The sequence below is a fragment of the Salmo salar genome, chromosome 03, assembly GCF_965601325.2.
Source record: "Salmo salar chromosome 03, fSalSal1, whole genome shotgun sequence".
Lineage (NCBI taxonomy): Eukaryota > Metazoa > Chordata > Actinopteri > Salmoniformes > Salmonidae > Salmo > Salmo salar.
The window spans coordinates 85,694,679-85,720,254 of NC_138293.1; the positions used below are offsets into that span (position 1 = coordinate 85,694,679).

General features: G+C 45.3%; 1 protein-coding gene across 2 annotated transcripts in view; it reads right to left on the reverse strand.

The window, feature by feature from the left end:
- Positions 1 to 25,576, reverse strand: part of LOC106606482 (cAMP-dependent protein kinase type I-beta regulatory subunit) — a 236,251-nt gene that overhangs the window by 183,930 nt on the left and 26,745 nt on the right. The window contains exons 1-3 of one of the 2 annotated variants that reach the window (XM_045715632.2): positions 21,402 to 21,676; positions 12,094 to 12,264; positions 1,708 to 1,799 (exon numbers count right to left, since the gene is read on the reverse strand). In XM_045715632.2, coding sequence (XP_045571588.1) covers positions 1,708 to 1,799; positions 12,094 to 12,264; positions 21,402 to 21,404 — 266 coding nt within the window. In that variant the 5' untranslated portion in view covers positions 21,405 to 21,676. Of the gene's footprint in view, positions 1 to 1,707; positions 1,800 to 12,093; positions 12,265 to 21,401; positions 21,677 to 25,576 lie in introns of those variants that run through there. The other variant, XM_045715631.2, reaches the window with a different exon arrangement.

Sequence of the window (25,576 nt, forward strand, 5' to 3'; positions counted from 1 at the left end):
CAATGAAACAGTATTCAGGCTGCAGTCCAGAGCAAGGAGGGAGGGAGGGAGGGAGCCACCTGAGATGTTTCCCACAGTACTGGCCTGGAGATTAGGAAGGAAGGAAGGGATGGAGGGAGGGAGGTGGGGTGGAGAGATAGAGAGGGAAGAAAGAGAATGGTAGGGGTGGGATGGAAAAGGGAATTAAGGAGAAATGGGTGAAGGGGAAAGATGGATAGAGGGATAGAGAAAGATGAAGAAGGAAAGAGAGAGGAAGAGATGGGGTGAAGGGGAGGGATGGAGGGATTAATGAATCTCTCTCTCTGGCAAGCGGTACCGGAGCGCCAAGTCTAGGACCAAAAGGCTCCTTAACAGCTTCTACCCCCAAGCAATAAGACTGCTGAACAACTAATCAAATGGCCAGCCGGACTATTTAAAAATGGACAAATCCCCCCTCCATTTGTTTTACACTGCTGCTACTCGCTGTTTATCATCTATGCATAGTCACTTCACCCCTACCTACATGTACATATTACCTCAACTAACCTGTACCCCACACATTGACTCGGTACCGGTACCCCCTGTATATAGCTTCGTTATTGTTATTTTATTGTGTTACTTTTTTATTTTTTACTTTAGATTATTTGGTAAATATTTTCTTAACTCTTCTTGAACTGCACTGTTGGTTAAGGGCTTGTAAGTAAGCATTTCTCGGTAAGGTCTAAATCAAATCAAATCAAATGTATTTATATAGCCCTTCGTACATCAGCTGATATCTCAAAGTGCTGTACAGAAACCCAGCCTAAAACCCCAAACAGCAAGCAATGCATGTGAAAGAAGCACGGTGGCTAGGAAAAACTCCCTAGGAAAAACTCCCTAGAAAGGCCAAAAACCTAGGAAGAAACCTAGAGAGGAACCAGGCTATGAGGGGTGGCCAGTCCTCTTCTGGCTGTGCAGGGTGGATATTATAACAGAACATGGTCAAGATGTTAAAATGTTCATAAATTACCAGCATGGTCAAATAATAATAATCATAGTAGTTGTCGAGGGTGCAACAAGCACGTCCGGTGAACAGGTCAGGGTTCCATAGCCGCAGGCAGAGCAGTTGAAACTGGAGCAGCAGCACCTGTTGTATTCGGCGCATTTGACAAATAAAGTTTGATTTGATTTGTTGCTGCTGTTTTGTGTTTGTCAAATCCCACAGCCTCAGACCCTCTCTCAGAGCCGTGGCGAATCGTGTCGTTCCGAGTAACCCAATTCCAACCCCGCACCCCACCAAAATTTCAACACACTTTAGATTACTGTCTAACATCCACACTGCCTGCCTTTCTTGGGGGGGGTTGCCATGGCGATCGACAACAACAGTGTACACACACACACACACAGGACAGGGCGGCACCAGGCAGTCAATTTTCCCTCCGGCATGCCCCCCTCTCTCTCTCCGTACCCCTCGCCCCTCTGCCCAGTGTCTGCCTGCCCCTCTTCTCGCCTGGCTGGTCTCACAACTTTTGACCTGTTTCAACCCAGCAGCACTGCAGACAACACTGGCCCACTGTGGCCACACGGGAAAATTGCTCAACAACAACAAAAAGCATCTTTATGATTAGCTCACACACACAATGTCGCTCTCTCACTTAGTCACTCAGTCACTAATGGTTTTTTAACTAGGATGAAGTCATCCCTAGACACTGATCTTGGGTCAGTTAGATTATGATTTGGGGTTCTTACCTCCTTTCGTTGTCGTCGAGGTGAGCAAACAGCACGTTCTTGGAGATGGCCTTGGCCAGAGCAGTCATGGTCTTGTAGTCCTTAGGAATGACCTGAGGAACAACATAGCAAACATCCTGGTCTCTCAAACAGGAACCAGACTACAGCAGCTGCATCACAGACAATGGAATTGATTGGTATCAATACAATTGATTGAATTCCATTTAATACTATACTCATTGTCTTCCCTATTTGTCATGCCATGTCTACATGGCAAAAAAAAAAGTTACTTCCCAAAAAGCATTTATTGAAAAGAAAAGAAAACACTAGAGCTATGCACATGAAGCCAGGCACTCGCACATAAATCAAAATAGCTCATTGCACAGATTTAAGCACATTACAGTATATTTTAAACAAACCCTCCTGTCTGTACATAATTGAACGCAACCCATCTGTTTGACTCAGATCAGTGTACCTATGTGTGTGTGCAGCCCTTCGCTGTGAGTTCACGAGGCCCTGTGCTCATTCATAAAACATGCATTTTCATGTCCATGTTTGAACCAAAGGACTGTTTGGGGGAATGATGCGGGCCAGCCACATTTCCTCAGAGCCCACTACAAAGACTACTGCCTCTGTATTTAAGGAAAGACGTTCTAGGGAGAAGAGCTCTGCAGATGTGTTACTGTGGGGAGAGAGAGAGAGAGAGAGAGAGAGAGAGAGAGAGAGAGAGAGAGAGAGAGAGAGAGAGAGAGAAACTATAGCAAGACAGAATCAAAGAGATGCTAGTGGGAGAGAGATAGTACTGTAAGAAAGAAAGCATCCGTGCTCTGAGGGAAGCAGCAGTCTGTAGGCTGTAATTAACTTAAAGCAACAGATGGCTCACCATGAAGAGGACCACAGCTACAACAGCAGCAGACTGGCTGAAACATTCATGAGGCCACTGCAGTACACTACCAACATCAACCCTCTGCAGTCTCTATCAACCATCTGGAATGCTGGAAATAGACCCTTTGCTCCAAAGAGAGAGGCTATACTCTTTATGGATAGAGGGGTGGAGAGAGGGGGTACTAGAGTCTTTATGGATAGAGGGGTGGAGAGAGGGGGTACTAGAGTCTTTATGGATAGAGGGGTGGAGAGAGGGGTTACTAGAGTCTTTATGGATAGAGGGGTGGAGAGAGGGGGTACTAGAGTCTTTATGGATAGAGGGGTGGAGAGAGGGGGTACTAGAGTCTTTATGGATAGAGGGGTAGAGAGAGGGGTTACTAGAGTCTTTATGGATAGAGGGGTGGAGAGAGGGGGTACTAGAGTCTTTATGGATAGAGGGGTGGAGAGAGGGGGTACTAGAGTCTTTATGGATAGAGGGGTGGAGAGAGGGGGTACTAGAGTCTTTATGGATAGAGGGGTAGAGAGAGGGGTTACTAGAGTCTTTATGGATAGAGGGGTAGAGAGAGGGGTTACTAGAGTCTTTATGGATAGAGGGGTGGAAAGAGGGGGTACTAGAGTCTTTATGGATAGAGGGGTGGAGAGAGGGGGTACTAGAGTCTTTATGGATAGAGGGGTGGAGAGAGGGGGTACTAGAGTCTTTATGGATAGAGGGGTGGAGAGAGGGGGTACTAGAGTCTTTATGGATAGAGGGGTGGAGAGAGGGGGTACTAGAGTCTTTATGGATAGAGGTGTAGAGAGGCGTTACTAGAGTCTTTATGGATAGAGGGGTGGAGAGAGGGGGTACTAGAGTCTTTATGGATAGAGGGGTGGAGAGAGGGGTTACTAGAGTCTTTATGGATAGAGGTGTAGAGAGGGGGTACTAGAGTCTTTATGGATAGAGGGGTGGAGAGAGGGGGTACTAGAGTCTTTATGGATAGAGGGGTGGAGAGAGGGGGTACTAGAGTCTTTATGGATAGAGGGGTGGAGAGAGGGGGTACTAGAGTCTTTATGGATAGAGGGGTGGAGAGAGGGGGTACTAGAGTCTTTATGGATAGAGGGGTGGAGAGAGGGGGTACTAGAGTCTTTATGGATAGAGGTGTAGAGAGGGGGTACTAGAGTCTTTATGGATAGAGGGGTGGAGAGAGGGGGTACTAGAGTCTTTATGGATAGAGGTGTAGAGAGGCGTTACTAGAGTCTTTATGGATAGAGGGGTGGAGAGAGGGGGTACTAGAGTCTTTATGGATAGAGGTGTAGAGAGGGGTTACTAGAGTCTTTATGGATAGAGGGGTGGAGAGAGGGGGTACTAGAGTCTTTATGGATAGAGGGGTGGAGAGAGGGGTTACTAGAGTCTTTATGGATAGAGGTGTAGAGAGGGGGTACTAGAGTCTTTATGGATAGAGGGGGGGAGAGAGGGGGTACTAGAGTCTTTATGGATAGAGGGGTGGAGAGAGGGGTTACTAGAGTCTTTATGGATAGAGGTGTAGAGAGGGGTTACTAGAGTCTTTATGGATAGAGGGGTGGAGAGAGGGGGTACTAGAGTCTTTATGGATAGAGGGGTGGAGAGAGGGGGTACTAGAGTCTTTATGGATAGAGGGGTGGAGAGAGGGGTTACTAGAGTCTTTATGGATAGAGGTGTAGAGAGGGGTTACTAGAGTCTTTATGGATAGAGGGGTGGAGAGAGGGGGTACTAGAGTCTTTATGGATAGAGGGGTGGAGAGAGGGGTTACTAGAGTCTTTATGGATAGAGGGGTGGAGAGAGGGGGTACTAGAGTCTTTATGGATAGAGGGGTGGAGAGAGGGGTTACTAGAGTCTTTATGGATAGAGGGGTAGAGAGAGGGGGTACTAGAGTCTTCATGGATAGAGTGGTAGAGAGAGGATTTACCTGAGTCTTTAGGGCTGGGAGTAGTGAGAGTTGGGGGGGATAGTGCTTAAACAGGGCCTAATAGACACTTTAAAGCTGGAAGGGTATAGACACAGAGAGGGTTTACTGTCTACTGTCTAACCTCTTTACAAATGGCAGCGGATGGGAACAGAGAAAGGGTCAAACCTCTTTAAGGTTGAAAGTTGATAGACAGAGAGTGTCTAAAGTCTAGCCTGTTAGTCTACAAATGGGAGAGGAAGGGTAGAAACGGTATCTAGTCTGTTGAAGGGAGTGGAAGGATAGAAACGGTATCTAGTCTGTTGAAGGGAGAGGAAGGGTAGAAACGGTATCTAGTCTGTTGAAGGGAGTGGGAGAGGAAGGGTAGAAACGGTATCTAGTCTGTTGAAGGGAGTGGGAGAGGAAGGGTAGAAACGGTATCTAGTCTGTTGAAGGGAGTGGGAGAGGAAGGGTAGAAACGGTATCTAGTCTGTTGAAGGGAGTGGGAGAGGAAGGGTAGAAACGGTATCTAGCCTGTTGAAGGGAGTGGGAGAGGAAGGGTAGAAACGGTATCTAGCCTGTTGAAGGGAGTGGGAGAGGAAGGGTAGAAACGGTATCTAGTCTGTTGAAGGGAGTGGGAGAGGAAGGGTAGAAACAGTATGTAGTCTGTTGAAGGGAGTGGAAGGGTAGAAACGGTATCTAGTCTGTTGAAGGGAGTGGAAGGGTTGAAACGGTATCTAGTCTGTTGAAGGGAGTGGGAGAGGAAGGGTAGAAACGGTATCTAGTCTGTTGAAGGGAGTGGGAGAGGACGGGTAGAAACGGTATCTAGTCTGTTGAAGGGAGTGGGAGAGGACGGGTAGAAACGGTATCTAGTCTGTTGAAGGGAGTGGGAGAGGAAGGGTAGAACGGTATCTAGTCTGTTGAAGGGAGTGGAAGGGTAGAAACGGTATCTAGTCTTTTGAAGTGAGAGGAAGGGTAGAAACGGTATCTAGTCTGTTGAAGGGAGAGGGAGAGGAAGGGTAGAAACGGTATCTAGTCTGTTGAAGGGAGTGGGAGAGGAAGGGTAGAAACGGTATCTAGTCTGTTGAAGGGAGTGGGAGAGGAAGGGTAGAAACGGTATCTAGTCTGTTGAAGAGAGTGGGAGAGGACGGGTAGAAACGGTATCTAGTCTGTTGAAGGGAGTGGGAGAGGAAGGGTAGAAACGGTATCTAGTCTGTTGAAGGGAGTGGGAGAGGAAGGGTAGAAACGGTATCTAGTCTGTTGAAGGGAGTGGGAGAGGAAGGGTAGAAACGGTATCTAGTCTGTTGAAGGGAGAGGAAGGGTAGAAACGGTATCTAGTCTGTTGAAGAGAGTGGGAGAGGAAGGGTAGAAACGGTATCTAGTCTGTTGAAGAGAGTGGGAGAGGACGGGTAGAAACGGTATCTAGTCTGTTGAAGGGAGTGGGAGAGGACGGGTAGAAACGGTATCTAGTCTGTTGAAGGGAGTGGAAGGGTAGAAACGGTATCTAGTCTGTTGAAGGGAGTGGAAGGGTAGAAATGGTATCTAGTCTGTTGAAGGGAGTGGGAGAGGAAGGGTAGAAACGGTATCTAGTCTGTTGAAGGGAGTGGGAGAGGACGGGTAGAAACGGTATCTAGTCTGTTGAAGGGAGTGGGAGAGGACGGGTAGAACGCGTATCTAGTCTGTTGAAGGGAGTGGGAGAGGAAGGGTAGAAACGGTATCTAGTCTGTTGAAGGGAGTGGGAGAGGAAGGGTAGAAACGGTATCTAGTCTGTTGAAGGGAGTGGGAGAGGAAGGGTAGAAACGGTATCTAGTCTGTTGAAGGGAGTGGGAGAGGAAGGGTAGAAACGGTATCTAGTCTGTTGAAGAGAGTGGGAGAGGACGGGTAGAAACGGTATCTAGTCTGTTGAAGGGAGTGGGAGAGGACGGGTAGAAACGGTATCTAGTCTGTTGAAGGGAGTGGAAGGGTAGAAACGGTATCTAGTCTGTTGAAGGGAGTGGAAGGGTAGAAATGGTATCTAGTCTGTTGAAGGGAGTGGGAGAGGAAGGGTAGAAACGGTATCTAGTCTGTTGAAGGGAGTGGGAGAGGACGGGTAGAAACGGTATCTAGTCTGTTGAAGGGAGTGGGAGAGGACGGGTAGAAACCGTATCTAGTCTGTTGAAGGGAGTGGGAGAGGAAGGGTAGAAACGGTATCTAGTCTGTTGAAGGGAGTGGAAGGGTAGAAACGGTATCTAGTCTGTTGAAGGGAGTGGGAGAGGAAGGGTAGAAACGGTATCTAGTCTGTTGAAGGGAGTGGGAGAGGAAGGGTAGAAACGGTATCTAGTCTGTTGAAGGGAGTGGGAGAGGAAGGGTAGAAACGGTATCTAGTCTGTTGAAGGGAGAGGAAGGGTAGAAACGGTATCTAGTCTGTTGAAGGGAGTGGGAGAGGAAAGGTAGAAACGATATCTAGTCTGTTGAAGAGAGTGGGAGAGGACGGGTAGAAACGGTATCGAGTCTGTTGAAGGGAGTGGGAGAGGAAGGGTAGAAACGGTATCTAGTCTGTTGAAGGGAGTGGGAGAGGAAGGGTAGAAACGGTATCTAGTCTGTTGAAGGGAGTGGGAGAGGAAGGGTAGAAACGGTATCTAGTCTGTTGAAGGGAGAGGGAGAGGAAGGGTAGAAACGGTATCTAGTCTGTTGAAGGGAGAGGGAGAGGAAGGGTAGAAACGGTATCTAGTCTGTTGAAGGGAGTGGAAGAGTAGAAACAGTATCTAGTCTGTTGAAGGGAGTGGGAGAGGAAGAGTAGAAACAGTATCTAGTCTGTTGAAGGGAGTGGAAGGGTAGAAACGGTATCTAGTCTGTTGAAGGGAGTGGGAGAGGAAGGGTAGAAACGCTATCTAGTCTGTTGAAGGGAGTGGAAGGGTAGAAACGGTATCTAGTCTGTTGAAGGGAGAGGAAGGGTAGAAACGGTATCTAGTCTGTTGAAGGGAGAGGAAGGGTAGAAACGGTATCTAGTCTGTTGAAGGGAGTGGGAGAGGAAGGGTAGAAACGGTATCTAGTCTGTTGAAGGGAGTGGGAGAGGAAGGGTAGAAACGGTATCTAGTCTGTTGAAGGGAGTGGGAGAGGAAGGGTAGAAACGGAATCTAGTCTGTTGAAGGGAGTGGGAGAGGAAGGGTAGAAACAGTATGTAGTCTGTTGAAGGGAGTGGGAGAGTAGAAACAGTATCTAGTCTGTTGAAGGGAGTGGAAGGGTAGAAACGGTATCTAGTCTGTTGAAGGGAGTGGGAGAGGAAGGGTAGAAACGGTATCTAGTCTGTTGAAGGGAGAGGAAGGGTAGAAACGCTATCTAGTCTGTTGAAGGGAGTGGAAGGGTAGAAACGGTATCTAGTCTGTTGAAGGGAGTGGGAGAGGAAGGGTAGAAACGGTATCTAGTCTGTTGAAGGGAGTGGGAGAGGAAGGGTAGAAACGGAATCTAGTCTGTTGAAGGGAGTGGGAGAGGAAGGGTAGAAACGGTATCTAGTCTGTTGAAGGGAGAGGAAGGGTAGAAACGGTATCTAGTCTGTTGAAGGGAGAGGAAGGGTAGAAACGGTATCTAGTCTGTTGAAGGGAGTGGGAGAGGAAGGGTAGAAACGGTATCTAGTCTGTTGAAGGGAGTGGGAGAGGAAGGGTAGAAACGGTATCTAGTCTGTTGAAGGGAGTGGGAGAGGAAGGGTAGAAACGGTATCTAGTCTGTTGAAGGGAGTGGGAGAGGAAGGGTAGAAACAGTATCTAGTCTGTTGAAGGGAGTGGGAGAGGAAGGGTAGAAACGGTATCTAGTCTGTTGAAGGGAGTGGGAGAGAACGGGGATGGCAGAGAGCTGGGAGCTGAGAGGGCAAAGCCTGTGTGCTGAGACCCAGATGACACAGAGATCCTCCTGACGCCACTCAGCCAAAACCAAGTTCCCACAGTGCCAAGCCCACACACACACACACACACACACACACACACACACACACACACACACACACACACACACACACACACACACACACACACACACACACACACACACACACACACACACACACACACACACACACACACACACACACACACACACACACACACACACACACACACACACACACACACACACACACACACACACACACACACACACACACACACACACACACACACACACACACACACACACACACACACACACACACACACACACACACACACACACACACACACACACGCTGAGCCATGTGAACACATGAGAGAGGGATTCATTTAATATGCTTAGTTGCTCGTCTGGAAAATGTGAATGAAACATTAACTAAGATATTAAACCACTTTAGCCTCTGACTGAGGGTTATTTCAGTACATTGACGTATGTAGAGCCCGTGTTGTTATCAGTCTGGAACCATGTCATCCAGTACTGTCTAGATACCAGACCAGGGTTTAAATACTATTTGATATCTTTCAAATGCTTCGTTTGCTTAGCCTGTCAGGTGGGTGGGGTTTGTAACTTTTAGATTTTTCTATTGGATTCATGGCAACAGGCAAGCTCAATCAAGCACAGATATAGTATTTGAACTGATTTTACATCGTTTTTTTAACCCAGGTCTGCTAGCTATATGTCATTACCGCTGGGAAAGACAACAGCTGTTTACTGAAGAACCCAGCCTTCAATCAATTTGTTAAACTTCTCATTTCATTCAAATCTGCTTCATAACTATGAATTATGTGTGACGCTTGTCCGTCATGCTTGTAGTAGTCTGTTCAAGCTCAAGCTAAACAAAGGCATGTTTGTTATCGTCTGATGGGAATTTTAAGGACAACCTCGAAATGACATTTTTGTGTGTGTGTGCGTGTCTATCTCCCTGTATATGTGTGTGTGTGTGTGTGTGTGTGTATCCCTGAAATAGCGTGAATCACTGACCTAAACATTTGCTAGTTTATTGGTTTATCATACATGATTGGAGCCTGGCAGATACCTGCTGCTAAGACTGGCAGATACCTGCTGCTAAGACTGGCAGATACCTGCTGCTAAGACTGGCAGATACCTGCTGCTAAGACTGGCAGATACCTGCTGCTAAGACTGACAGATACCTGCTGCTAAGACTGGCAGATACCTGCTGCTAAGACTGGCAGATACCTGCTGCTAAGACTGGCAGATACCTGCTGCTAAGGCTGGCAGATACCTGCTGCTAAGACTGGCAGGGGCAGGAGGGTGGAGACACACACATAAGCCACACTCCAGTGGCCTGCCGATTACAGCGAGGTGACGGGGGTCAGGCCGTTATGTCAGTACCCAGCAATTAATGCCGAGGGGGCAGGAGCAGGGTAAGGATAGGGGCAGGGGGAAGGCAGTGCAAGCAGGGCTTTACATTTTAAAAATGAATTGGTAGCACTGGTGCTCCTAACTTCTAAAGTTAGGAGTACAACATAACATTCAGGCACCAACACCAGAATATATGATTTTATCAATATAGCCACTATTGGGCCTGTATGTATTTTAGCTACTTCTGTTGTGCTCTAGAAACTCATATGCAACCCTGTAAATATATTTGTTTAACATAAAAAGCTGCACATTTTATATCTGTCATTAAAATTACAAAGTAATTTTCTGCATTGTGTAAAAGCACTATTTTCCTTTTGAGATTACATAACTGCTAAATGACCAAAATCTAAATGTAATTGTATTGAAAATTGTATAGTGTCTCTTTAAGAACATTGTTTGATGACATGCCAGAGATCTGTCATTCATTCATCACTCTGATGATTGATCTCCTGAAGAAGTTCTCCCTTTCCCTTTATTTCTGTGTCCCAACATGCTTGGATAAAGCCTACTGGCAAACTTACCAGGCTGTTAGCTAGCTATGCTACAACGGTAGAGCGAAGCCTAATAATTACAATAATTATTATCTGGGTCATTTTTTTCTAGGCGCAGTGGTGCTCCCAAATTAAAATACCAGGTTGCACAGCAAAATATTTAGGAGCATATGCAACCAAAACGGTCGCATTTTAGAGCCCTGAGTGCAAGAGCCATCCACTACCATCTGGTTGGATTTGGTTGAGATTGTGTGAGTTAAGAGAGTTCTGTTAAGTCAACTTAACTAGTTGTTTTGAGAAGGGTTCTTTACTTCCCTAAATTTTTGTAGGTTTTTTGACAATGGCAAATATTTTCAACTGCAGTCCCAAAGGAGTATGTGTTACATTGATACCAATTAGCATTAGCCTAATCACCATAGCAACCTTCATTTCACTTCTGCTGGCTAGAACATCATCTTTTTCATCCTCTCAGGACCCCTTACTCCTGTGTGAGTCGATAGTTTGAATCTCTAGTCAAACTCTCCTCATCAGGTTGTGGACAATCAATGGTCAGCATATGGTCTGTCTATGTGTTCAATCTCTGTGGTCTATCTTTGGTCAGACATATCACAATATTTTTGGGGGATGATATTATATCGATACTTTGATCACAAAAAAAGTATATATATTAAAAATGTTTAGCTAGGTAGCATTTGCTAGTGCTAGTCGGCTGTACCTGAACCAAAACTCTTCCTATAGCTTGTTCTTCATCTTCTTTTGAAATAGTGAACATGTTTTCAGCACTTTTATTTCCATGACTGATCAAAAATCATTTTCTCATGCTCTCTCTGTCTCTCTGCAGCAGATATCAGTGGAGGCTGGTGGGAGGAGCTATAGGAGGTTGGGCTCATTGTAATGGCTGGAATGGAATAACTCATATGGAATTCCTCATATACTGAGGAATATTAAATCGAACATTAAATCGCAATAAAAAAATTGCAGTATCGAATCGCTATACATATATAATCATGAGAATCGCTATAGATATATAATCATGAGAATCGCTATACATATAGAATCATGAGAATCGCAATACATATAGAATCATGAGAATCACTATACATATAGAATCATGAGAATCACTATACATATAGAATCATGAGAATCACTATACATATAGAATCATGAGAATCACTATACATATAGAATCATGAGAATCACTATACATATAGAATCATGAGAATCACTATACATATAGAATCATGAGAATCACTATACATATAGAATCATGAGAATCACTATACATATAGAATCATGAGAATCGCAATACATATAGAATCATGAGAATCGCTATACATATAGAATCATGAGAATCACTATACATATAGAATCATGAGAATCACTATACATATAGAATCATGAGAATCACTATACATATAGAATCATGAGAATCACTATACATATAGAATCATGAGAATCGCTATACATATAGAATCATGAGAATCACAATACATATAGAATCATGAGAATCACTATACATATAGAATCATGAGAATCACTATACATATAGAATCATGAGAATCACTATACATATAGAATCATGAGAATCGCTATACATATAGAATCATGAGAATCACAATACATATAGAATCATGAGAATCACTATACATATAGAATCATGAGAATCACTATACATATAGAATCATGAGAATCACAATACATATCGTATCGGCACCTATGTATCTTGACAATATCGTATGGTGAGATTCCTGGCGATTCCCAGCCAAAGTGTTACTATGGTTACTGAATGTTCCTGACTGTGTGAGTTGGTTTTAGTGTTTATCTCTGACCTTGCGGACGTAGCTGACGGCGTCCTCTTCAGTGTAGACTTCAGCACTGACCCCTCCCCGGCGGCGGCGGGCCTTGACCACTGGGTTGGGCAGCGGGGGGGACACCTCGTCATCATGGCTGTCTGACTGAGAGTTGGACTTCTGGCGGGCCAGGATCTGCTGGGACTCTTCCTGTAGGGGGGAGAGAGAGAGGGAGAGAGGGGGGAGAGAGGGAGAGAGAGGGAGAGAGAGGGAGAGAGAGAGAGAGAGAGGGAGAGAGAGATTAAGAATAAAAGTTTCAGTCCAGTGAAAGTGAAAGGGATAGTTTACTCAAAAACGTTACATTTAAAATCTTTTAGTATTTTGTTCATTAGTCCAATCCCATTTTTTTGCATGTCAACAATAAAAGTAAGCCACCAGGAAAAGCCAGTTGGGATGCAATAGTGTAGACAACCCAGTCTAACATTAGAGAGAAACTATGATCATATTTTACTTGGACCTCACTGTTCCCACAACTTCCAGTCTGACAATAACAAACCAGCTAACAGAAGAGAAAACCACTTCTGCAAAGAAGTTCACACATTTCCTCAAAGATTGAAGTGAAACATCAGACTAATAGCTGTTAGCCAGCAGTGCTGTAACATAGGAGGAGAGTATGACAGGATTCAGCTTGTATGTGCAGGCCATGGGAAGAAAAGGACAGCTAACTGACAGGGCACTACACACAGGGCACTACACACAGGGCACTACACACAGGGCACTACACACAGGGCACTACACACAGGGAGCCCCCTTTGGAAATGCTAACGGAGGCAGAGAAAGACAACAAGACATTAAGAGAAGAGATGAGGGAGCAGGTTGATGTTTTGTTTTACTGTCGTCTCAAGCTGCTGAATTAACAATGTATCAGTGCTCAATTAGGCACGCTAAAGATGAAACTGTCTGTCTGTCTGCCTGTCTGTCTGTCTGTCTGTCTGCCTGCCTGCCTGCCTGCCTGCCTGCCTGCCTGCCTGCCTGCCTGCCTGCCTGCCTGCCTGGTGAAGGGTGCGTGGGGCTGAGGTAGAAAAGTAATGTGTGTGTGTCAAAATATGTTTGTGTTGGTTTCAAGCCTGTGACTATGAATGTGTACACACCGCATTGTGTGTGTGTGTGTGTGTGTGTGTGTGTGTGTGTGTGAGTGTGTGTGTGTGCCCGGGTTAGTAATTACATCTGCGTCATTGTAATTATGTGTTTTTATTTACGCTTGGCTGTGGTTATGAGTGAACACACTTAATGAGGCGTCTGTTCCAACAGCACCTATGAACCACACAACACATTGTTTACACCTTTTTAATAGTCACTTCTCATTCAGAGTTCATGACTAATCTATTTTCAGAAAGGTTTGCAGAGAAATCACACACACACACACACACACACACACACACACACACACACACACACACACACACACACACACACACACACACACACACACACACACACACACACACACACACACACACACACACACACACACACACAGTTGTCCTCTCTTCACTGTATCACCAGGACACATCTGTTTACTAGTCAGTTGTCCCCTCTTGTCTTCACTGTATCACCAGGACACATCTGTTTACTAGTCAGTTGTCCCCTCTTGTCTTCACTGTACCACCAGGACACATCTGTTTACTAGTCAGTTGTCCTCTCTTGTCTTCACTGTATCACCAGGACACATCTGTTTACTAGTCAGTTGTCCTCTCTTCACTGTATCACCAGGACACAACTGTTTACTAGTCAGTTGTCCTCTCTTGTCTTCACTGTATCACCAGGACACAACTGTTTACTAGTCAGTTGTCCTCTCTTCACTGTATCACCAGGACACATCTGTTTACTAGTCAGTTGTCCTCTCTTGTCTTCACTGTACCACCAGGACACATCTGTTTACTAGTCGGTTGTCCTCTCTTCACTGTATCACCAGGACACATCTGTTTACTAGTCAGTTGTCCTCTCTTGTCTTCACTGTACCACCAGGACACATCTGTTTACTAGTCAGTTGTCCTCTCTTCACTGTATCACCAGGGACACATCTGTTTACTAGTCAGTTGTCCTCTCTTCACTGTATCACCAGGACACATCTGTTTACTAGTCAGTTGTCCTCTCTTGTCTTCACTGTATCACCAGGACACATCTGTTTACTAGTCAGTTGTCCTCTCTTCACTGTATCACCAGGACACATCTGTTTACTAGTCAGTTGTCCTCTCTTGTCTTCACTGTATCACCAGGACACATCTGTTTACTAGTCAGTTGTCCTCTCTTGTCTTCACTGTACCACCAGGACACATCTGTTTACTAGTCAGTTGTCCTCTCTTGTCTTCACTGTATCACCAGGACACATCTGTTTACTAGTCAGTTGTCCTCTCTTCACTGTATCACCAGGACACAACTGTTTACTAGTCAGTTGTCCTCTCTTGTCTTCACTGTATCACCAGGACACATCTGTTTACTAGTCAGTTGTCCCCTCTTCACTGTACCACCAGGACACATCTGTTTACTAGTCAGTTGTCCCCTCTTGTCTTCACTGTATCACCAGGACACATCTGTTTACTAGTCAGTTGTCCCCTCTTGTCTTCACTGTACCACCAGGACACATCTGTTTACTAGTCAGTTGTCCTCTCTTGTCTTCACTGTATCACCAGGACACATCTGTTTACTAGTCAGTTGTCCTCTCTTCACTGTATCACCAGGACACATCTGTTTACTAGTCAGTTGTCCTCTCTTGTCTTCACTGTATCACCAGGACACAACTGTTTACTAGTCAGTTGTCCTCTCTTCACTGTATCACCAGGACACATCTGTTTACTAGTCAGTTGTCCTCTCTTGTCTTCACTGTACCACCAGGACACATCTGTTTACTAGTCGGTTGTCCTCTCTTCACTGTATCACCAGGACACATCTGTTTACTAGTCAGTTGTCCTCTCTTCACTGTATCACCAGGACACATCTGTTTACTAGTCAGTTGTCCTCTCTTGTCTTCACTGTATCACCAGGACACATCTGTTTACTAGTCAGTTGTCCTCTCTTGTCTTCACTGTACCACCAGGACACATCTGTTTACTAGTCAGTTGTCCTCTCTTGTCTTCACTGTATCACCAGGACACATCTGTTTACTAGTCAGTTGTCCTCTCTTCACTGTATCACCAGGACACAACTGTTTACTAGTCAGTTGTCCTCTCTTGTCTTCACTGTATCACCAGGACACAACTGTTTACTAGTCAGTTGTCCTCTCTTCACTGTATCACCAGGACACATCTGTTTACTAGTCAGTTGTCCTCTCTTCACTGTACCACCAGGACACATCTGTTTACTAGTCAGTTGTCCTCTCTTGTCTTCACTGTACCACCAGGACACATCTGTTTACTAGTCAGTTGTCCTCTCTTGTCTTCACTGTACCACCAGGACACATCTGTTTACTAGTCAGTTGTCCCCTCTTGTCTTCACTGTACCACCAGGACACATCTGTTTACTAGTCAGTTGTCCCCTCTTGTCTTCACTGTACCACCAGGACACAACTGTTTACTAGTCAGTTGTCCTCTCTTGTCTTCACTGTACCACCAGGACACATCTGTTTACTAGTCAGTTGTCCTCTCTTCACTGTATCACCAGGACACATCTGTTTACTAGTCAGTTGTCCTCTCTTGTCTTCACTGTATCACCAGGACACATCTGTTTACTAGTCAGTTGTCCTCTCTTGTCTTCACTGTATCACCAGGACACATCTGTTTACTAGTCAGTTGTCCTCTCTTCACTGTACCACCAGGACACATCTGTTTACTAGTCAGTTGTCCTCTCTTCACTGTATCACCAGGACACAACTGTTTACTAGTCAGTTGTCCTCTCTTCACTGTACCACCAGGACACATCTGTTTACTAGTCAGTTGTCCTCTCTTCACTGTACCACCAGGACACATCTGTTTACTAGTCAGTTGTCCTCTCTTCACTGTATCACCAGGACACATCTGTTTACTAGTCAGTTGTCCTCTCTTGTCTTCACTGTATCACCAGGACACATCTGTTTACTAGTCAGTTGTCCCCTCTTGTCTTCACTGTACCACCAGGACACATCTGTTTACTAGTCAGTTGTCCTCTCTTCACTGTACCACCAGGACACATCTGTTTACTAGTCAGTTGTCCTCTCTTGTCTTCACTGTACCACCAGGACACAACTGTTTACTAGTCAGTTGTCCTCTCTTCACTGTACCACCAGGACACATCTGTTTACTAGTCAGTTGTCCTCTCTTGTCTTCACTGTACCACCAGGACACATCTGTTTACTAGTCAGTTGTCCTCTCTTCACTGTACCACCAGGACACATCTGTTTACTAGTCAGTTGTCCTCTCTTCACTGTACCACCAGGACACATCTGTTTACTAGTCAGTTGTCCTCTCTTGTCTTCACTGTATCACCAGGACACATCTGTTAACTAGTCAGTTGTCCTCTCTTCACTGTACCACCAGGACACATCTGTTTACTAGTCAGTTGTCCTCTCTTGTCTTCACTGCATCATCAGGACACATCTGTTTACTAGTCAGTTGTCCTCTCTTGTCTTCACTGTATCACCAGGACACATCTGTTTACTAGTCAGTTGTCCCCTCTTGTCTTCACTGTACCACCAGGACACATCTGTTTACTAGTCAGTTGTCCTCTCTTCACTGTACCACCAGGACACATCTGTTTACTAGTCAGTTGTCCTCTCTTCACTGTACCACCAGGACACATCTGTTTACTAGTCAGTTGTCCTCTCTTGTCTTCACTGTATCACCAGGACACAACTGTTTACTAGTCAGTTGTCCTCTCTTCACTGTATCACCAGGACACAACTGTTTACTAGTCAGTTGTCCTCTCTTGTCTTCACTGTACCACCAGGACACAACTGTTTACTAGTCAGTTGTCCTCTCTTCACTGTATCACCAGGACACATCTGTTTACTAGTCAGTTGTCCTCTCTTCACTGTATCACCAGGACACATCTGTTTACTAGTCAGTTGTCCTCTCTTGTCTTCACTGTATCACCAGGACACATCTGTTTACTAGTCAGTTGTCCTCTCTTCACTGTACCACCAGGACACATCTGTTTACTAGTCAGTTGTCCTCTCTTGTCTTCACTGTATCACCAGGACACATCTGTTTACTAGTCAGTTGTCCTCTCTTCACTGTACCACCAGGACACATCTGTTTACTAGTCAGTTGTCCTCTCTTGTCTTCACTGTACCACCAGGACACATCTGTTTACTAGTCAGTTGTCCTCTCTTCACTGTATCACCAGGACACATCTGTTTACTAGTCAGTTGTCCTCTCTTCACTGTACCACCAGGACACATCTGTTTACTAGTCAGTTGTCCCCTCTTGTCTTCACTGTACCACCAGGACACATCTGTTTACTAGTCAGTTGTCCTCTCTTGTCTTCACTGTACCACCAGGACACATCTGTTTACTAGTCAGTTGTCCTCTCTTGTCTTCACTGTATCACCAGGACACATCTGTTTACTAGTCAGTTGTCCTCTCTTGTCTTCACTGTATCACCAGGACACATCTGTTTACTAGTCAGTTGTCCTCTCTTGTCTTCACTGTATCACCAGGACACATCTGTTTACTAGTCAGTTGTCCTCTCTTGTCTTCACTGTACCACCAGGACACATCTGTTTACTAGTCAGTTGTCCTCTCTTCACTGTACCACCAGGACACATCTGTTTACTAGTCAGTTGTCCTCTCTTGTCTTCACTGTATCACCAGGACACATCTGTTTACTAGTCAGTTGTCCCCTCTTGTCTTCACTGTATCACCAGGACACATCTGTTTACTAGTCAGTTGTCCTCTCTTGTCTTCACTGTATCACCAGGACACATCTGTTTACTAGTCAGTTGTCCTCTCTTGTCTTCACTGTATCACCAGGACACATCTGTTTACTAGTCAGTTGTCCTCTCTTCACTGTATCACCAGGACACATCTGTTTACTAGTCGGTTGTCCCCTCTTGTCTTCACTGTATCACCAGGACACATCTGTTTACTAGTCAGTTGTCCTCTCTTGTCTCCACTGTACCACCAGATAGATTTCTGGGACATGAAGGGGCCGTCTGCTGCTCTCCAGGAGCAGAGAAATCACACACACACACACACACACACACAGCGAGGTGATGGAAAATGCAGCCTCATCACAGTCCACTCCAGACACCTTCCCTAACGGCAGATTTCATGAGACATATCTCAAGGACAGGCATTTCAGCAGCACACTAGAGCTCTGCAGCTGTGATTCAGGGGGTTCTGGGTGTAATTGTGGCCCCTTTGTTTGTGTTCCGTCCCCTTTGTCATTGTGAAAGGAGTAAATGCACAGGTGTACTGACAGAAGACATGACTAGCATAAACAAACTATTTACAGCACCACATTAGAGCATTTGATGAGCTGTGTGTGTTCTGTGAGTGTGTTTTTTGTACTTTCTTCCAGTATATTTCTTCCAGCCTTTTGAAGCCGGCACCTAAAACATTTGAGCTGATCATGGCAATTTATCTTCCTGTTCTATACATAACAATATTTCCTTGGTTTCCATTCATCATTAGGGCATGATAAATGACCCATGTTAGGGAGAAATCATGTACTGTAATGGCAGCCAATAAGCATCTGTCTATAAGGTTGTGATTTCTATTCAGACCCCACTATTCTCTCTGTCTGTCTCTCTCCATTGTTTCAGAGCATCTAACATCTACTACACTTTAAAGATGATATGATGTGTATTAGAGGTCAACCGATTAATTGGAATGGCCGATTAATTATGGCGATTTTTAGTTTTCATAACAATCGGTAATCGGCATTTTTGGACACCGATTATGGCCGATTACATTGCACTCCCCGAGGAGACTGCGTGGCAGGCTGACTACCTGTTATGCGAGTGCAGCAAGAAGCCAAGGTAAGTTGCTAGCTAGCATTAAACTGATCTTATAAAAAACAATCAATCTTAACATAATCACTAGTTAACTACACATGGTTGATGATATTACTAGTTAATCTAGCGTGTCCTGCGTTGCATATAATCGATGCGGTGCCTGTTAATTTCTCATCGAATCACAGCCTACTTCGACAAACGGGTGATGATTTAACAAGCACATTTATGAAAAAAGCACTGTCGTTGCACCAATGTACCTAACCATAAACATCAATGCCTTTCTTAAAATCAATACACATGTATATATTTTTAAACCTGCATATTTAGTTAATATTGCCTGCTAACAGGAATTTCTTTTAACTAGGGAAATTGGGTCACTTCTCTTGCGTTCTGTGCAAGCAGAGTCAGGGTATATGCAGCAGTTTGGGCCGCCTGGCTCGTTGCGAACTGTGTGAAGACCATTTCTTCCTAACAAAGATCGTAATTAATTTGCCAGAACTGTACATAATTATGACATAACGTTGAAGGTTGTGCAATGTAACAGCAATATTTAAACTTAGGGATGCCACCCGTTAGATAAAATACGGAACGGTTCCGTATTTCACTGAAAGAATAAACGTTTTTAATGACCTAAGGCTCGTATTTCTGTGTGTTATTATATTATAATTAAGTCTACGATTTGATAGAGCAGTCTGACTGAGCGGCGGAAGGCAGCAGCAGGCTCATAAGCATTCATTCAAACAGCACTTTCCTGCGTTTGCCAGCAGCTCTTCGCTGTGCTTCAATCATTGCGTTGTTTATGACTTCAAGCCTATCAACTCCCGAGATTAGGCTGGCAATACTAAAGTGCCTATAAGGACATCCAATAGTCAAAGGTATATGAAACACAAATGGTATAGAGAAATAGTCCTATAATTCCTATAATAACTACAACCTAAAACTTCTTACCTGGGAATATTGAAGACTCATGTTAAAAGGATGTCATAGGCGTCGTAAGGATTGGACCAAGGCGCATCGGGTAAAGTGCTCATCTTCTTAATTTATTTAAAGAAAACACTTAAACTAAATAAACAAACGACGAAACAGTTCCGTAAGACAACACAGGCTATACAGGAAAACAACCACCCACAAAACACAAGTGAAACAAACCCCAACTAAATATGGCCTCCAATTAGAGGCAACGACAACCAGCTGTCTCTAATTGGAGGTCCTACCAAAACCCCAACATAGAAAAAGAAAACTAGATTTAAACATAGAAATAGAAAACATAGAACCTAAACCAAAAACACCGAAACACACAAAACAAACACTCCCTGCCACGCCCTGACCAAACTACAATGACAAATAACCCCTTTTACTGGTTAGGACGTGACAAAGGAACCACCAGCTTTCATATGTTCTCATGTTCTGAGCAAGGAAATTAAACGTTAGCTTTCTTACATGGCACATATTGCCCTTTTACTTTCTTCTCCAACACTTTGTTTTTTGCATTATTTAAACCAAATTGAACTTGTTTCATTATTTATTTGAGACTAAATTGATTTTATTGATATATTATATTAAGTTGAAATAAAAGTGTTCATTCAGTATTGTTGTAATTGTCATTATTACAAATATATACATATAAAAATCGTCCGATTAATCGGTATGGGCATTTTTTGGTCCTCCAATAATCGGTATCGGCGGTGAAAAATCATAATCGGTCGACCTCTAATGTGTATAGCCGCTGTATACAAATACAACCTTGAGCATGCACACACTAGAACCCCCCCCCCCCCCACACACACACACACACACCCTGACTGTATTAGGCAGAGTCCCTCCCTTAGGGAACAAAGCCAGCGGGGGACAGAGAGCGAGGGAACAACTTCAGCAGCACACACACACACACACACACACACACACACACACACACACACACACACACACACACACACCCTGACTGTATTAGGCAGAGTCCCTCCCTCAGGGAACAAAGCCAGTGGGGGACAGAGAGCGAGGGAACAACTTCAGCAGCACACACACACAAGCGGCAGCAGTATAATCAATTCAGTATCAAGATATCTCTAACAATTAGTCATGCCTTCTAGCCTCACACACCGCTACAAAACGCCAGTCCTGTCATCTCTATCCACACAGACATCTCCATCAAATACCAATGCATACAGTGAAGAACATGTACACAAAGAACTAGCTTATTAGCTAAATCTCCCCAAATCAGAATCCATCCCCTTTAGCCTTCACGTCATACAGACACTAATACACAGACCTCTCTTCTCAAAGCAACTCAACTCATAAACACAAAGTCACTCGCTGTAGTCAAACTATTCAGTATTCTTTCCTTGCTACAGTGTTATCCATATAGCAGAGATAGTCGGCGGTGGTAGGGGTTAAAACGTAAACCCAGAGTATTTACCATGCCGTGGAGGGCCCCTGGCCAGGCCTGTGTAGTGTCCCTCAGCTGGGCCCCTGGGAAGTGCTGCTCGTCATGTGTGTGTCAACACAGTCCTAAAGCTACTGTACCATCACACACACGCCACCATCACTGTTGACATCACGGTCCATGGCCATGCTGACAAGGCAAACAGAGTGTGTGTATGTGTGTGTGTGTGAGCGAGAGAGAGCGAGAGAAAGCGTGGATGTGTAAGAGAGAGAGAGGGGGTGTGTGTGTGTGTGTGTGTGTGTGTGTGTGTGTGTGTGTGTGTGTGTGTGTGTGTGTGTGTGTGTGGTGTGTGTGTGTGTGTGTGGTCGCAGTATCCCAGAAGCAGCAGCAGCAGACGTCTTGTTCAAGAACCACTGATAATAACCCTGATGAAAACACAGCAAGAAGCTTCCCTCAGCATCGGTCCTCCTGTACTCCTGTTTCTCTCCACTTCTGCTCTCCTCACTCTCTCTCTCACTCACTCACTCTCTCGCTCTCCTCCCTCTCTCACTCTCCTCCCTCTCTCTCTCTCACTCTCTCTCTCTCTTCGTTTCTGCCTGCGCACAAATTCACATAATCCCGGTTTTCTCATTTCCCGCATCACCATGACAACAGAGCGCAGTAGCATCCCGACCCTCTGGCTGAGGGCTGAAGCAGGAAGCCAGCAGCACACACATACATACATACAACGTCATTCATCACAACAACACTAGCCACTGTCTATGCAGCAGTGATGTATTCCCATACAAACAAATCCATCCATTCTGTGCCAAACAAAAACAAGTTCTATACTGTACCATGCAGTGTCTCGTCTCTCTGACCCTCTCACACGTCTTTCCCTAGAGGCCAGAGAGTCGAGTCTGGTTTGAAACATGCCCATTGTGTGTGTGACTCTGTTACTTGACTAGCCCTGAGTCCAATGACACTCAGTGACGCAGGGTGTTGATGACGTCACATCAACAGAGCGCTGTGTGAGTGAAACCATACCTCTTCATTTTGCCCTCTTTCCCCTCATTCCATCTCTCTCTACATACCTGCTCTTCTGTTTTTCATCAGTTAGGCTAGTTAGGCTATATTCTACCATCTAGGTCTAGGCCTCATCTGTTCCATACAGCATCTGCTCTCTCTCTCCCTCCATTCTCTATCCCTTCTTCCTCTCTCCCTTCTTTTTTTCTCTCTGCGTCATTATCACCGGCTGCCTGCCAGAGAGAGAGAAAAAGAGAGAGAGACAGCGAGAGAGAAAGGACAGGAGAGGGGGAGGAGAAGAGTAGAGGAGATAGAGGACACGGGTACAGGACTGCCACTACACACACACACACACACACACACACACACACACACACACACACACACACACACACACACACACACACACACACACACACACACACACGCACGTGCACAAACACAGGCTCACACACAGACACACACAAGACACACAGACACAGTGAAATACATCAACAAAAGGTGGACATTCATACATCACACAACGGTCCTCATTGATGTTCAGAGATTTTCTGATGATTAGAGATTCTGGTTGAATACATCATTTCTATGTATATTTAAAAGGCTGCCAATCAGACTGTGGTGTTATTTTTTATAATGTGTTATTAATTCTGATGCTTTAGGGCTAACATGATGTTGAGGAACCTGAAGGCCTTTTATCAATTAGATTTGCTCTCCTCTATCCTCTCCTCTATCCTCTCCTCTGTCCTCTCCTCTGTCCTCTCCTCTATCCTCTCCTCTGTCCTCTCCTCTGTCCTCTCCTCCGTCCTCTCCTCTGTCCTCTCCTCTATCCTCTCCTCTGTCCTCTCCTCTGTCCTCTCCTCTGTCCTCTCCTCCGTCCTCTCCTCCGTCCTCTCCTCTGTCCTCTCCTCCGTCCTCTCCTCCGTCCTCTCCTCCGTCCTCTCCTCTGTCCTCTCCTCTATCCTCTCCTCTGTCCTCTCCTCTGTCCTCTCCTCCGTCCTCTCCTCCGTCCTCTCCTCCGTCCTCTCCTCCGTCCTCTCCTCTGTCCTCTCCTCTGTCCTCTCCTCCGTCCTCTCCTCCGTCCTCTCCTCCGTCCTCTCCTCCGTCCTCTCCTCCGTCCTCTCCTCTGTCCTCTCCTCTGTCCTCTCCTCTGTCCTCTCCTCTGTCCTCTCCTCTGTCCTCTCCTCTGTCCTCTCCTCCGTCCTCTCCTCTGTCCTCTCCTCTGTCCTCTCCTCTGTCCTCTCCTCTGTCCTCTCCTCTGTCCTCTCCTCTATCCTCTCCTCTGTCCTCTCCTCTGTCCTCTCCTCTGTCCTCTCCTCTGTCCTCTCCTCTATCCTCTCCTCTGTCCTCTCCTCTATCCTCTCCTCTGTCCTCTCCTCTGTCCTCTCCTCTATCCTCTCCTCTGTCCTCTCCTCTATCCTCTCCTCTGTCCTCTCCTCCGTCCTCTCCTCCGTCCTCTCCTCCGTCCTCTCTCGCATCCTTTTGAAAAAGGTGAAAGGTAATGGAGGAGAGTGAACAGTCAGAGGTCACCAAGCGTAACATAGCGTCAGCGTGTAAATCAGCTAGAAAGATGTGTCGGCATCGATTAATTGTCTCTGGCCCCCTCCCAGTTAGGGGGAGTGATGAGCTCTACAGCAGAGTCTCACAACTCAATCGCTGGTTGAAAACTGTGTTCTGCCCCTCCCAAAAGATAGAATTTGTAGATAATTGGCCCTCTTTCTGGGACTCACCCACAAACAGGACCAAGCCTGGCCTGTTGAGGAGTGACGGACTCCATCCTAGCTGGAGGGGTGCTCTCATCTTATCTACGAACATAGACAGGGCTCTAACTCCTCTAGCTCCACAATGAAATAGGGTGCAGGCCAGGCAGCAGGCTGTTAGCCAGCCTGCCAGCTTAGTGGAGTCTGCCACTAGCACAGTCAGCGTAGTCAGCTCAGCTTTCCCCATTGAGACCGTGTCTGTGCCTCGATCTAGGTTGGGCAAAATAAAAAATGGCGGTGTTCGCTTTAGCAATCTCACTAGTATAAAGACCTCCTCCATTCCTGCCATTATTGAAAGAGATTGTGATACCTCACATCTCAAAATTGGGTTACTTAATGTTAGATCCCTCACTTCCAAGGCAGTTATAGTCAATGAACGAATCACTGATCATAATCTTGATGTGATTGGCCTGACTGAAACATGGCTTAAGCCTGATGAATTTACTGTGTTAAATGAGGCCTCACCCCTGGTTACACTAGTGACCATATCCCCCGCGCATCCCGCAAAGGCGGAGGTGTTGCTAACATTTACGATAGCAAATTTCAATTTACAAAAAAAAAAACTATGACGTTTTCGTCTTTTGAGCTTCTAGTCATGAAATCTATGCAGCCTACTCACTCACTTTTTATAGCTACTGTTTACAGGCCTCCTGGGCCATATGCAGTGTTTCTCACTGAGTTCCCTGAATTCCTATCGGATCTTGTAGTCATAGCAGATAATATTCAAATTTTTGGTGACTTTAACGTTCACATGGAAAAGTCCACAGGCCCACTCCAAAAGGATTTCGGAGCCATCATCGACTCAGTGGGTTTTGTCCAACATGTCTCTGGACCTACTCACTGCCACAGTCATACTCTGGACCTAGTTTTGTCCCATGGAATAAATGTTGTGGATCTTAATGTTTTTCCTCATAATCCTGGATTATCGGACCACCATTTTATTGCGTTTGCAATTGCAACAAATAATCTGCTCAGACCCCAACCAAGGAGCATTAAAAGTCGTGCTATAAATTCTCAGACAACCCAAAGATTCCTTGATGCCCTTCCAGACTCCCTCTGCCTACCCAAGGACGTCAGAGGACAAAAATCAGTTAACCACCTAACCGAGGAACTCAATATAACCTTGCGCAATACCCTAGATGCAGTTGCACCCCTAAAAATTAAAAACATCTGTCATAAGAAACTAGCTCCCTGGTATACAGAAAATACACGAGCTCTGAAGCAAGCTTCCAGAAAATTGGAACGGAAATGGCGCCACACCAAACTGGAAGTCTTCCGACTAGCTTGGAAAGACAGTACCGTGCAGTATCGAAGAGCCCTCACTGCTGCTCGATCATCCTATTTTTCCAACTTAATTGAGGAAAATAAGAACAATCCGAAATTTCTTTTTGATATTGTCGCAAAGCTAACTAAAAAGCATCATTCGCAAATGGAGGATGGCTT